At 37.6% G+C, this 13,928-nt stretch overlaps 2 protein-coding genes across 4 annotated transcripts in view; one reads left to right on the top strand and one right to left on the bottom strand.

Annotated features, from left to right (window-relative positions):
• The window catches only part of B3GNTL1 (UDP-GlcNAc:betaGal beta-1,3-N-acetylglucosaminyltransferase like 1), a 211,678-nt gene that overhangs the window by 94,333 nt on the left and 103,417 nt on the right, over positions 1 to 13,928 (top strand). Inside the window, exon 11 of one of the 3 annotated variants that reach the window (XM_074225202.1) lies at positions 1,862 to 4,503. The exons of 1 other annotated variant lie outside the window; for it this stretch is intronic. In XM_074225202.1, coding sequence (XP_074081303.1) covers positions 1,862 to 1,957 — 96 coding nt within the window. In that variant the 3' untranslated portion in view covers positions 1,958 to 4,503. Of the gene's footprint in view, positions 1 to 1,861; positions 4,504 to 13,928 lie in introns of those variants that run through there. One more of the 3 variants, XM_074225198.1, reaches the window with a different exon arrangement.
• Positions 6,300 to 13,928, bottom strand: part of TBCD (tubulin folding cofactor D) — a 401,955-nt gene continuing 394,326 nt past the window's right edge. Inside the window, exon 40 of the mRNA XM_074225195.1 lies at positions 6,300 to 12,488. Coding sequence (XP_074081296.1) covers positions 12,474 to 12,488 — 15 coding nt within the window. The 3' untranslated portion in view covers positions 6,300 to 12,473. The remainder of the gene's footprint in view (positions 12,489 to 13,928) is intronic.

The following is a 13,928-nucleotide window of genomic DNA, read 5'->3' on the forward strand; positions in this document are numbered from 1 at the left end:
CCTTCTTGTCACCATCTTGGCTCCGCCTGAAATTTCTAAGCAATGTACTGAATTGTTTTGTTACATTTGAGATTAATAAGATGTTGAAAATTTAAAGTCATCTGAGATGTTTTAATAGTTTGAAAGAATTCTGAAAGCAATGATTTGTATTTATATCTATTTTAAGCATGGTTGATAACTAAACAGGTTTACTGTAAAGAGTTGTTTTCATAAAAAAAATTCAGTTCTAATGCGATTTGGGATTGTATTTTACGTTCCAAGTTGTTTTTTATTATATTTCATTTACATCACAGTCCTTGGGTGCTTATGTGTAGTGATTAATAGAATTAGTTACAATTTTTCTCTGAATCTCTGTGCTTGGTAGTGATCATAATAATCGATCGTATAGCACACTATGATTCTTTAGAGCTGAAGCCACCTGAAACTCTGATTATAAGAAATTGACATATTACAATTTTTATTGCTACTAATTGGTCTGTCTGTCATTTAGGTATATTAAACAAAAAACCAACAATATGCCAATAAGGTTATTAGCCTGTAGGATTTGAGGCTTAATACTGCAGGTGGAATGGTCTTTCAGGGAATGGCCATCAAAACTGATGCCTCATCTGGCAGATCTAGAGCCTGGCTCATTGCAAAGGATTGTCTATATGATTTAGAAGAGATATCTAAATGCATAGGGTACACATATGTCCTTTTATGTCCCTATATGCTCTTTGCAGCAAATTACTATAATCATGCCAGGTGCTTATTAATCAAGTATTAAGAGCCATTTGATCTATCCTTAACAGCAACAGGTATTTAGTCATGGATTATTTTAATATCTGTGATATCAGGATATGATTATTACAAATATTTTTAAGGAAAAGAAATATCAGCATGACTAGTTTTATCAGAAGGATGACCTTTGGTCTAAAAACTGTTTTAAAAAGAGATCCATTCTTCAGCTAGAGGTTTTTGTTCATTCTAAACATGGCTAAAGTTAAAACAGGAAAAATACATTGCATATCACTTATTGGACATATACTGTTCTAAAATGATTATCCATGGATTTGATTATACCATTCTTGAGCTTCTGACTACAACTCAATTTGATGTGGCAACCATTAATGAATTCGTGTTATATTAGAATCCATGTTTTTATTCTGATAACTGGCTTAGCATCATGGAAAATGATTTTTGTTCTCTGTAGAACCTCCTGTTTTTCCTCCTTCCTGAACCTGTTAAATGGCCCTTTTGGGTTTTGTTTGTTTAATCTTTTCTTGAGGCTTGTCTCTCACAGGCTACAAGCTGTGTATCTCAAATGGTGCTCTCATGCCTTTGGAAGATACCATCCCAGCCAAGTTGACAGACAGGGCTAGATGGATGTCCCCTTTCAGCTCTGAAGAAATTCCAGAAGAAGAGAACCACACCTCAGTTCCCAAAAGAATTCAGGGCCCCAAAATTGTCTGAGTGGGGATATGTAGAAGGAGAGATATTTCTCTAATTTTTTAGTATTAAGAAAATGTTAAATGTATCTGTGTATGTTTTCTGAGGGCTTCCCTAAGCCCAATCAGATGTAAATTCCCTCCTGTCATTCCTTCAATGTCATTTCATTATTAAATATAAATTCCCCAACAGCAAACTAAGCTCATTCCTTTACTTCTCTTCCAGCTTCCTGCCTCTCGGTATTCCAAAGTAGATACTTGAACCCAGTCTTGTAGAGAGAGTGGGGTCTCCTTTTACCCATTTTCCCTGTCTCTTCCCTGCACAGGAATTGAGCCAGACTATAAAAGTTTAGCCCACATCTCCCTCTGTGGCTGGACTTGCTCAAGTCTAGGCTCCAGCACTTCTTCTGACTGTTTTCCTTTCTTTCCCACAGGCATTCTCAGCTAGACTTTTTTTTTTCAGTCTGTCCTCAAGCAACTTATTGTCTCTCCAGGAAAAAGTTTCATCTGTGAACTTTGCAGGCTTGTGAAATGAAAATGCTGCATTTTCCCACCTCCAAGGTTAGTTGTGAGTTCTTCACTTTCAAGAACCCTGATCTTTGTGGTGGCCACCCATTTCTCCTTCATCAGGGACATCTAAACAAGAATTCCAAGGTTGAAATGAACTTCTAAGAAAAAGAAATTTCTGTGACTTGGTAAAGAAATCCCAAGTTACAACCTGGCTGGCTTGGATACCCTCCTTAAATGGAATATCAGAGTGGGAGGGGTTGCAAGGGTAGAGAATAGAATTCTAGAATAATCTTCCAGAAGAAAAAGGTTTCTGTGACCTGGTGGAGAAGTCTGGAGTGCAATCTGTTGAGAAATGAATAGACTGCTGAATTGAATAATGTTGTCTCTTGGCCAAAACAAAAGGACTAGTTCATTTTCCCCTAAGGTTGACAAATCAGTATTTTCATTGATGGTACATTTGATTTCTGGGTAGCTAGGTAACACAGTGTGGATAGAGAGCTAGAAGGCAGGAAGACTCATCTTTGGTGAGTTCAAATCCAGCTTTAGACACTTACTCTCAGTGTGACCCTGGGCAAGTCACTGAATCCTGTTTACTTTAAGTTTCCTCACCTGTAAAATGAGTTGGAGAAGAAAATGGTGAACTGCTCTGGTTTCTTTGCAATGAAAAATCAAAATTAGATTTGACAAAGAGTCAGAAACAACTCAAGAATGATATTTGATTTATTATATACTATGACTTACCCAAGGTCATGCAGAAACATTAGTTCTTACATTATACTTACATAAATATCACACCCTTCATGCTCATAGAGCTATTAAAATGCCTAGCATCCAGCACTTATATGAGCTTAATAAATGCCTTTTGAAAATTTTTTTTTTTTTTTTTTTAGAATTTTGCAAGGTAATGGGGTTAAGTGGCTTGCCCAAGGCCACACAGCTCGGTAATTATTAAGTGTCTGAGGCCGGATTTGAACTCAGGTATTCCTGACTCCAGGGCCGGTGCTCTATCCATTGGGCCACCTAGCCCTTTTGAATTAAATTTCTTAAGTAATTCCAGGTTTATCTGTTTACTTATTTTGAATCGGGTCCTGAACACTTTATCTTGTTTTTTTTTTTTTCCCTAAAAGCCAATGGGCCCCTTGGATTTAATTAAGACCTCAATTTAAAGGCAAGATTTTTTCCTCTTTGCTTTATAAACCTGCCAACATGACAAAAAAGCCTACCCCTACCCCAAAAGAAATAAATGCTCTTCAATCTCTTATAATGCAACTCTACACATTCCTCTCTGCCTGTGTGAACCTACTCTAGAACATCTATGAGAAGTCATTCATTCAGCCTTTGTTAAATATCTTCAATGAAAGGGCAATAATTATCCCGAGGCAATCCAATCCACTTTGAAGTCACTTTTGACTGAGTTGAAATTTTTTGGTAACATTTTGTTGGCTTGAACTCTCTGCAGTCAGTTAATTAGGTGTTTGAATCAGACAAGATTTGTAGGGAAAATGCTCAGGTTAAACATTCTATACATATACATTATTGACAGGAGTGAAAATATTTCCCTTCTGTATTTGGAAATGTAATGTTATTTGACATTACTTTTGCTGGAATGAAGGTAAAGATTTTCAGTAAGTTTTTGAGATGACAATCATACCTTGTATATAATCAGGACCACACAGAACTATATCAGAATCATCCTCATCACTTCCATGTGAGGTTCCTTTGGTAGTTTGCCTTATTACCTTTTAGTGTGTTAGTGAAGAAAAGGAAATGTACCTTCTAGAAAATATAGTCCACTAAAAATTGTTCTGAATGTTTCAGGAAGTCTCCAACCTTCCTGATTTTGGGGGTATTTCTTTCTGGGTGGCAGGAAGGGGAAGTCTAACACTGGTGAATTCCTTAGCCTGTGAATGAGAAGGCAGTTCATTGGTTCCCCTTAATTCCTGGGCAAGGTTTAAACTTGAAGGAACTGAGGCTTGGAGATTAAAAAAACTTAATCTTACCTAAGAAAAGGCAAAAGTAAAAAAAAATGCCAATTCATGCCTTTCATTTGCCAAATATTAACTTTCATAACTTTACTAGGAAGTTAAGTCAAGAAGGTCAAACAGAGTCATAGAAAAGAAGATAGACTAAATAGGTACCACCTCAGATACAACACTTGAGATAATGGACAGAAACTTGAGGGTCCTATTTTATAAATGTGCACATATTGAACTTTATAAAATTCTGTTCTCCATTGCCTTTGTTTTTTATTTATTTATTTTTATTTTTGTACAAATGATGTTTTTTTAAGACATTACTAAAATATTCTTGTTTAAGAGTAAACATAATACCCTTCCCCAAAATATAGACCCACATGAGCAATAAAGTAAAGAGAAAAAAATTAAAATTAATAATAACAATAACAATAATAACAACAACAATAATAATGGCAACCAGGTGGCACAATGGATGGAGCACCGGCCCTGGAGCCAGGAGCACCCGAGCCCAAGTCTGGCCCCACCCAACAATCACCCAGCTGTGTAGCCCCAGGCAAGCCACCCAACCTCATTTGCCCTGCAACCCCCAAATAAATAATAATATTAATATTATTAATAATAATAGTGCTTCATTCTACGTTCCAACATGTCCAGCTCTGTTGCGGGGGGATCACATTCTTTAGGATAAGTCCATCACAAAAGCTACTTCTGTATTTTTTCCACCTTTGCCATTGCTGATCGCAACTCCCTCCATTCATACTTCCCCACTACCTTTATACTATATTTTCTCTCCTTTCACTCTGTCCCTCTTCTTAAATGAGCTGCAGGATAGCTGAGTGGCGCAGTAGACAGATCTCTGGTCCTGGGGCCAAGCGGCCCCATATACCACCCCTTAGGCCCAGCATACACCTGGCCCTGTGTCCCAGACAGGCCATCCAATCCCAGCCCCTTGGAAGAAGTGAAAAAGAAAATGTGTTATATCTGACCACTCTCCCCCCATGGTCCATCCTCTCCTCCATCATTCACATCCCCACCCCTTCCCCCTGCTCCCCCCTCCTTCTTACTCCAGATGCCTATTGCCCCATTGAGTATATATGCTGTTTCCTCTCCTAGTCACCTCTGATGAGAGCAAAGGTTCCCTCATTCCCCCTTGCCTTCCCCAAAGTATTTCTCAATGATGTTTCTCTTTTTTCTCTGTTTACTCATTTCCCTAGCCTGTGCCTGGTTTGGGGGTATTTCCTGAGCTTTTAAGTATTATTGGGGCCTCCCCATAAGGATCTCCATGTGTGAAGCTCTGTCTTCCCTCCTGGTCTGTGAATGACCATAAGCACACCCCTCTGCCACAGGGCTGAGGTGGGGGGGAGCTGCTGTTCTATGGGGGTCCTAGACTGCGATCAGGATCTGAATGTGGTCAGAGCCCCAGAGTCCTGTTCCAGGGACAGAGGACAGAGCTCGGAAGTCTGTCTCCATTGCCTTTTTTTTTTTTTATTTTAGGTTTTATTTTTTTGCAAGGCAAATGGGGTTAAGTGGCTTGCCCAAGGCCACACAGCTAGGTAATTATTAAGTGTCTGAGACCGGATTTGAACCCAGGTACTCCTGACTCCAAGACCGGTGCTTTATCCACTACGCCACCTAGCCGCTCCACCATTGCCTTTCAATAACTACTTTTGTTATATCATATTGTGAAGACTCAAAGCTGTTGTAAACACATGGGAAGCTGATTCTCAGACTTGGGCAGAGGGTTGGGGAGGTCTGAGGGTGACAATTTTTCTTTCTTTTTTTTTTTTTAAAGTTTTTACAAGGCAATGGGGCTGTGGCTTGCCCAAGGCCACACAGCTAGGTAATAAGTATCTGAGGTCACATTTGAACTCAGGTACTCCTGACTCCAGGACCGGTGCTTTATCCACTGCGCCACCTAGCTGCCCCAAGGGTGACAATTTTCAACCTATTCAGGACATACAAATATCTTTTTTGTTTTTAAGGCAATGAGGTTAAGTGGCTTGCTCAAGGTCACACAGCTAAATAAGTATTAAGTGTCTGAGGCAGGATTTGAACTCAGGTCCTCCTGACTCCCAGGTCAGTGTGCTCTATCCACTGTGCCACCTAGCTGCCCCCAACATACACATAGCTTGTCTCAATATTGTTGAGAACATAAGACTTCTGCTAAAATGATTCAAAAACAATTCTTTGCCAGATTGCACTCAGAACCTTTAACCTGGAAGAAAATTACACATTAAATCCAGATTTCCTACCTTTCATCAGGTCTTTTTAATACATGTTAAGTTTCTCATTCTTTCACATCCTTGCCATGAAAGGACCTTTTAGTCACTGAGAATCTAGGAGGTCCATGATTACTATCTTAAAATATTAATATTTATAATGTGCTAGTGTGGGATAATCAGGTATGATGTTGAATCAGTCCAGGAGATTCCTATTTAAAAAACTTGTTTTTAACCTTGATTCCATGACAGAAAGCTGCTTTAAGACACCAGGGTACAACCATGCACACTTTTCTCATATCCTCATTTCAATCATGGACCAATCGCAATACTTAGGAACTGAGGCATGATTTTTTTTGATGCAGTCAAAATATCTTTGCTCTTATAAAGAAGATTCTTATTCCTGTCAATAAAAGGAGGGCACAACTAGAACTGGTTTGAATGGGATATTCCCTCTTAAGAATTACTATTCCTAGTGAAGGGTTAAAAAAATCATTAAAACAAGCACAGGCCCTGGAGACAGAACACAGGCCCTGCAGACAGAAGTACCTAGGTGAGTTCAAACCCAGCCTCAGACACTTAATAATTACCTAGCTGTGTGGCCTTGGGCAAACCACTTAACCCATTGCCTTGCAAAAAACTTAAAAAAAACCCCTTTCATTCTTTCCTTTGTTGCTGTGTTAGATTGTCACAAGTAGAATGTAACTCTGAAGACTAACCAATGAGTCGACTGAGAGGGACAATAGGGAAGAGGAGGGGATCGAGTTAGGCCATAAAATCTTGCTTGACTGTCATTTCCAGGCAGCTCTTTGATCTTCACTACCTTTATGAGACTTGGAGTGTGCCCTTTTCTCAAGAAAAGCCAAAATAAACTTTCTTTTTTTATTTTTGCTCAGGAGTCTATTTTTTTTTTAGGGTTTTTTTTTTAAAGGCAAATGGGGTTAAGTGGCTTGCCCAAGGCCACACAGCTAGGTAATTAATAAGTGTCTGAGGTCGGATTTGAATTCAGGTACTCCTGACTTCAGGGCCGGTGCCCTATCCACTGCGCCACCTAGCCACCCCGAGTCTTTGTATTTTTTAAGTGAATTTTTATTCCATAGTTTCATCAACATGTGTTACTGTAGTTAATAAATTTCTTTTGTTTTCCTGAGTTTGCCTAAATTGTTGTATATATTATTGTTTCTAAAAATTGTTTACGTTGTGAAATTTGGGTAATCATTGTATGAGAAATGCTATTAGAAAAACTTTCAAGATGCCTTTGGATTATGAATTGAGCTGATAAAAGAATGTGATCAAATGTTTGAAACTTAAATATATTAATAGAATATATTTTGTTTTAGGGGCAGCTAAATGGCAACATGGATAGAGTAATAGGCCTGGAGTCAGGAAAATTCAAGTTTAAATGTGGCCTCAGACACTAGTTGTGACACCCTGGGCAAGTCACTTAACCCTGTTGCCTCCAGTTTCTTCATCTGTATAGAGAGCTGGAAAAGGAAATGGCAAACTTCTCCAATATTTTTGCCAAGAAAATACCAAATGTTGTCACAAAGAGTTGGGCAAGACTGAAAAATGGCAACCTTTTATTTAAAAGAGATAATTATAATAATACTTTTGGGAGAAAAAGTAGCAAAAAGATCTTTAAATTATCCAAATCTGTGAAGTTCCTTTGGCAGGGCCTTAAGATAGTGTCAGCCGTACTGACATCATCCCTTCCATATCATGAGTTTTAAGGGATATGGTGTCTCCCATAATCTGAAAAACCCATGTAAAATATTTTGGCCTTCCACATCAAGGAAAAAGTCTGAATTATTATAGTATGATAAAATGTTAATATGAAATACTTTACATATATTTTATGCTTTTCTGAGTTTCTAAACTTTATTGACTCTATCTGCTGGTCTTCATGTGTCATCTGTGGTTTCTGCAAAACTTCCCCAAAATTCTAGTTTAATTTCTTGTGCCAACCTGTGGTGTAGTGAAACCAAGCTGGGGAAGGTTGCAATGTGGAAGAGATACTTTAATGAAGTTTGAGAAACTAGGACTACTATTGGCTAAAGTGGGGGATTTTTAAGTTAGCTTATAGTAAAGAGTAAAAAGATCATTTGACTCATGAAAATTATGAAATCATATCTGTTAATATGTATCATAGTACCAAGAGAACTTAGATTCAGAGATTTCAATTTCACCACGTGTGAAGGTGATTATTCATTCAAGGCAAATGCTTTGTGCTATCCAGAAGAAATGCGGTCTGACAACTGCTATAGGTAGGTGTCTCTTCTTGGGAAAGTTGAGGGAATGAGCTTGCATAGGCAAAAGTTGGTTATTCAATTCAGTTTCCCCACTGTGCTATTGTTTTTGAACAGGAAAATTTCTCACCTGATTAATTCTGAATCTGACTTTTGATAGCTTGTGAATAATGTGGAATTTTGCTACATGATTGGCTGTGGCTGTTTAATGACTTGTGCCTGGAATCAGAGCTATGATTTTTTTTTTTAGCTTTTTGCAAGTCAAATGGGGTTAAGTGGCTTGCCCAAGGCCACACAGCTAGGTAATTGTTGTCTGAGACTAGATTTGAACCCAGGTACTCCTGACTCCAATGCTGGTGTTTTATCCACTACGCCACCTAGCTGCCCCAGAGCTAAGATTTTTTTGTTCATTTTTCTCCATTATGGATCAGATCAGTCTATGCCCTTGAGGAGACAGTCTTGATCTTGTCATAATCATGACCTTCCTCTTCCTTTCATGGCAAGTTCCTATAATCAAGTCAGGTAAATTGTGGTGGTTTTTGTTTAATGTATATTATATATATGTATGTGCATATATACATATATAAATCAAAAAAGGGATAAGGTAGAATAGGAATTTTTTTAAAAATAAAATTTAATGAGTAAACTGAGAAAGCAGCAAGATTAGATTTTATCTAAGAACTAGAATATATATCTTTATTTAGCTATTGATATTTATGTATCTCTAGCTAGTTCCCTCCAAATATATATATACACAGACACACACACAAACAAAATTGGCTTCCAAATGTTTCTAGTGCAAGGAAAGTTGAACCTCTTTTAAAAGATTCTTCCTTTAGCTTCTTGAGGGCATTCTCCACATAAGGTTTAGGTATAGTAAAAAGTTGAAATTCCATATGCAAAAAATCAAAATTCTTTTAAGTTTCAATTGAATTATGGCTTTTTTTACTTTGCTCTTTTTAAAAATTTTTTTTAAAAATTTATTTTTAACTTTGCTCCTCTTGTAGTTTGTATAGGTTTATGGTCAACAGACTTTTAAGTTGGATTTTGCTACATGTACTATTTATTGGAAAATTTAAGAGGCTGTACTAAATTGTACCGAGTGAGTCATGTTACTGGCATATTTCAGCAGAATGGTAATCTTTTACAGAAGTAGAAAAGCAGATCTAGGAGCAACTCCTTCAGAGCTCCCTAGCAACATTATTCCATAATGTCGAAGAGAAAATTTTAAGGGACCAGATGATTACATGGGACTTCCAAAATGCAAGATGAAATGTACAAATTAAATGGGAGTTGGTAATTAGGTTCCAAGAAGACTATTGATAATCATAATTTGAGCTTTTTTGTTCCATATTTCGGTTTGCCTGGAAGAATATGCCCTAATACCTTTTTTTCATTGTTTTGGATCAGGACCATTCTTCCTGCAACTTTTAGTCAACGGAAAGTTTTCTGTTTCTATTCACCTCACCTTACAAAAATGACTTATGGAATAACATTAACTTTTTGACATTCTTCAGGTGGAAGCCAAGGAGAACTTTGAAGCTCTCCAAAATGATTTCATTATTTACCCTGGTTAACTGTAGAAGAAATGATATTCCGGACCGACACCGAGTTTCTTGGCTCCTAGGGATTGTGTTGCTTGTGTTTTCCAAGGTCTCCCTTGGTACAAAGAACTGATTCCCAAACTGACTCCCAAATTACAAGCAGCAGAGGATGATGCAGCTGACAGAGTGACCTAGGTCCACTTTAGTGATATCCCATGATTATGGTTAGCACCAAAGGGAGCATTGTGGGAAGGTCAATTATATTGGAGTCCAGGGAACTCTATTTTAAAGCCTTGTTTTTTTATCTTCACTATGTAGCAGGCTGCTGCCTAAGATGGGATGCAAGCATGCTCATTATAACCTCATCTCATTTGAATCATGGACCAATCAAAATACTTAGGGAAGAGTCAATGCATCACTAATGCCAGCTCATGATTCTGGGATCCAAACCAAATACCTTTACCCTTATATGGAAGATGTTTATTCCTGTTCATAAAGGCAGGGCACAATTGGAATTGGTATTCATTCACCAACACATGTAGTCCTGTTCTGCAAATTACTTTCGTTTTATTCTCTGACAAAGTGATGTTTTAGGGTGAGGCCCTAAAATAGATTTCTTTTAACAATATATTTTTTAAAATATAAGTAAATAATCTATATTATTTTTTGCCTATTTATAATTTATCAATAGTGGTGCTATCTTTCCTACTCAATGAATTATGAATCAATTTAGAAATTTATTCAAAATTTTTTTTGGCAGGAGGGGCAAGGTAGTTTTTGACCTTTTGTGCTGGCAAGTGTCAGTCCCAGGAATGCTGTTATCTTCAGCATCCTCAGTCAACTTCCCTCTTAGGTTTAAAATTACCAAAGTAAAGGGGAAATTAATATGCTTGACTGAAAATAGCTTGTTTCTTCCTTAACTTGGGCCTTGCTGATTGCTGAGAGCCCATTACAACTAGATCATGGCAGAAACCCACCACAATATAATCAATATAATGCATAGGCATCCATACCCGCTGTCTGAGAATAATAATGAGTATTTTAAGTGCTTCTGGAAAAGGTGCATCCTTCAAACCCTTTCACTTAATGCATATATGCTGTGTCCATCTGGGAAGGATACATATCCACTGGTTCTGCCCTCAGGCCATTGCGCCTTTAGCCATCCCCAGCTTCTGCCACTGCCGCCTCCTCTTCCTCCTCCACTGTTGCTCTATCCTCCCAACTGCAGCACCAGGGACCTCCTGGAAGGAGTCAAAGCCAGGCTCTCTACTCCTGGCTGCTTCCTCCCCTCTAGCCTAACTCATCACTTTTAGTCTCTTTATGGCCTCCCAGACTATCATTTAGTCCCTTGGCCACCATTCTCTTGTGTTGATTAGAATGAATTTCTCCATTATAATGGAATCTTTTCAGAAGCAGAGGCAGTGTCTCCAGGACATTCACTCATTCATCCCCATGACTGGTATGAGCTTATGTGTAAAGTCAGTCCTGGGACAGAATTTAACCTGAACAAATCCCCACTTTCATCTTTTACTTTTGAGAAAAATGTTTAGTCAGCAAACAGGATCAGGGGCTAACCCCATCCCCTGAGGACTAATCACATCTCCCAAAGATGTGGTAACAGGGGAGGGAGCTGAGGTGAGACTAATCTCACCTCCCACCTAATTCCACTTGAAATGTCTTCCAATTAGGACTGTTTTACCAAAAATGTAAATTGTTTTACTTATGTCTATAAAAGCAGCTTCCAGTTGAATTCAGGGACTTGGGCAACAGTTCAATCCCAAGTTGCTTCAGTTTGCTAAACTCCTTTTGTCTTATTTCCCAAGTTTGCTTTTAATTGGGTAAGATCCAAACCAGGATTTTTCTTTTAATATTTATTCCATAGGAAACTTGAGCAAGAATTCCCCCACCCCCTACCCCTTTCATCTCTCACTCTGAGCACAGGACATCAGTTACTCAATTCACTGTCCCGGTGCCTTCACTTAATTGATGAATACAGGAATTATTTTTTTGTATTTGTATTTCTAGCTCTCAGCAGAGAGCCTGGTGCTTGGTATTGCTTAATTCTATTTGGTCCTTACTTAATTCAAGGGAAAAAGACCAAAGAAGCTGGTCGTCAATCTTCTTGGAAAAAGTTCACCTTTCTCTCCCACATATACCATGAATAATAAACATCAACACAAGCATGATTTTATAGGAGTCTTTGCTCAGCAAAAGGAAAGCATTAGTCAACACTGTCAATTCAACTGAACTTAGTGAAGTGACCACGGGGATAAACTGCCATCTTGTGGTTACAGACACTGACTTTCAACATTGAACAGAACAGAGAGATGTTGGGCTTTCTTTACATTTGTTCTAAATGTAGAGAGAAACACCACTAGCATATATTTATTAGGAAATTGGTAGGGGAGAGAGAGATTGATTTAACAGTTTCCCATTAAATTATGTTCCTCTTCATCAAGCCTCCCCCTTTATTCTGGAACAATAACAAAGCTGTTTCTTCTGCTATAAAAACAGGGTTGTTCTCCAGGCTCCAGTGGACAGGAATGTGGCTTCAGTGAGCAGGTAGCTGCAGAAAGGACAAGACAATAAAGGTCAGAATTGCAGAATCTCAGGGTGAAGGTATACTTGAGGCCTTCTAATTTAATCAGTATTTGGAAATATGTTTTCTCTATAACACATCTCATGGATCAGGCCACTACACTTGAATAACTTTAATAGCAAATAAGCTTTCCCTTTTATCAAGTCTAAATCTGCCTTTAGACTGAAATTCACTAAAAAACAAACAAAAACTGAAGCTTTTCTTGGAATGCAGGCTCAGTGAGTCAACAATAATGACAATCAACAAGCTAACTTTTAAAAGTTGGCATTTAAGCTAATTGCATTAAAAGGCATCATTCTAGTATTGTGCAGTGGTGGAAGGGGAAGAGAGGCAAAAGGATCAGGAGAGAAATAAAATATTGGGAATATATGGGAAAGGATAAAAGAACAAAAAAAACCCTGCAGAAAGCAGGGTATATGGCCAGCTCCAAAGCAAATAAGCCAACAGAGACCCAGAAAAGCAAAAAACAAGAACTTAAAAGGAAATATACATAAATCCTACATAAGCCAAGGTAGCAGACAAAATGGGATATCTTGAGGATCACAGGTGTCTCTGAAGATGATAAAAATTAAAAAAATACTAAATAACAAGATGTATAAATTGGAAAAAAACTCCATCCTAGAATCTGAATATAGGCCATAAAGTACTAATTGAACACACCCAAGAACTGTCACCAGAAAAAAATATTCCTGCAAATTTAATATGGAGAAAAGAAGATAGAAAAGAAACAAGCATTTATTAAATGGATTCATGTGCTGGGTGCTATATACTAAGAACTTTACAAATATCTCATTTTAGCCTCACAACAACCCTGGAAGTTATTCACATTTTGCAGGTGAGGAACCTGAAGCAGACAACAGCTGACTGATTTGCTCAAGATCACATAGCTATTAAGTCTCTAAGACTATTTGAACTCAGATTTTCCTGTGTATGAGTACAGAGTATTATTCACTGCACCATATAGCTGTCTTCTTAATAACAAGTGACAAATTTTGTAAGCAGTCAGGAGAAGGACTTTTATCCATGAAGTAAAGTCAATTTAAATAACCTAGGATCTCAATACAGTTATGATAAATAAAATAGAATAGAATATTCTAAAATCATATACATTTTAAGCTGGGGCTAATCATCAACAATTAGAAAATTCAACAAATAAAAAACATCTGAGATATGCCCACAAAAAAACAAATGAGGGAGAAGAATATTCAACTTGTGAATTTTCCATATAAAAGAAACACAAGAAATATTGATGAATAAAATTACTTTAAAAAAACTAAATAATGAAATAAGTTATTTCATGTTTATACATTCCCTTATTCTCCAAACTGCAGGGTAAAAGAAAGACCAAAGACTGAAAAAAGAGGGAGGGAGTGCTGGATTGGCTAAAGATTTAAGGAAAGATTGAGT

The sequence above is a fragment of the Macrotis lagotis genome, chromosome 2 (genome assembly GCF_037893015.1).
Source record: "Macrotis lagotis isolate mMagLag1 chromosome 2, bilby.v1.9.chrom.fasta, whole genome shotgun sequence".
NCBI lineage: Eukaryota > Metazoa > Chordata > Mammalia > Peramelemorphia > Peramelidae > Macrotis > Macrotis lagotis.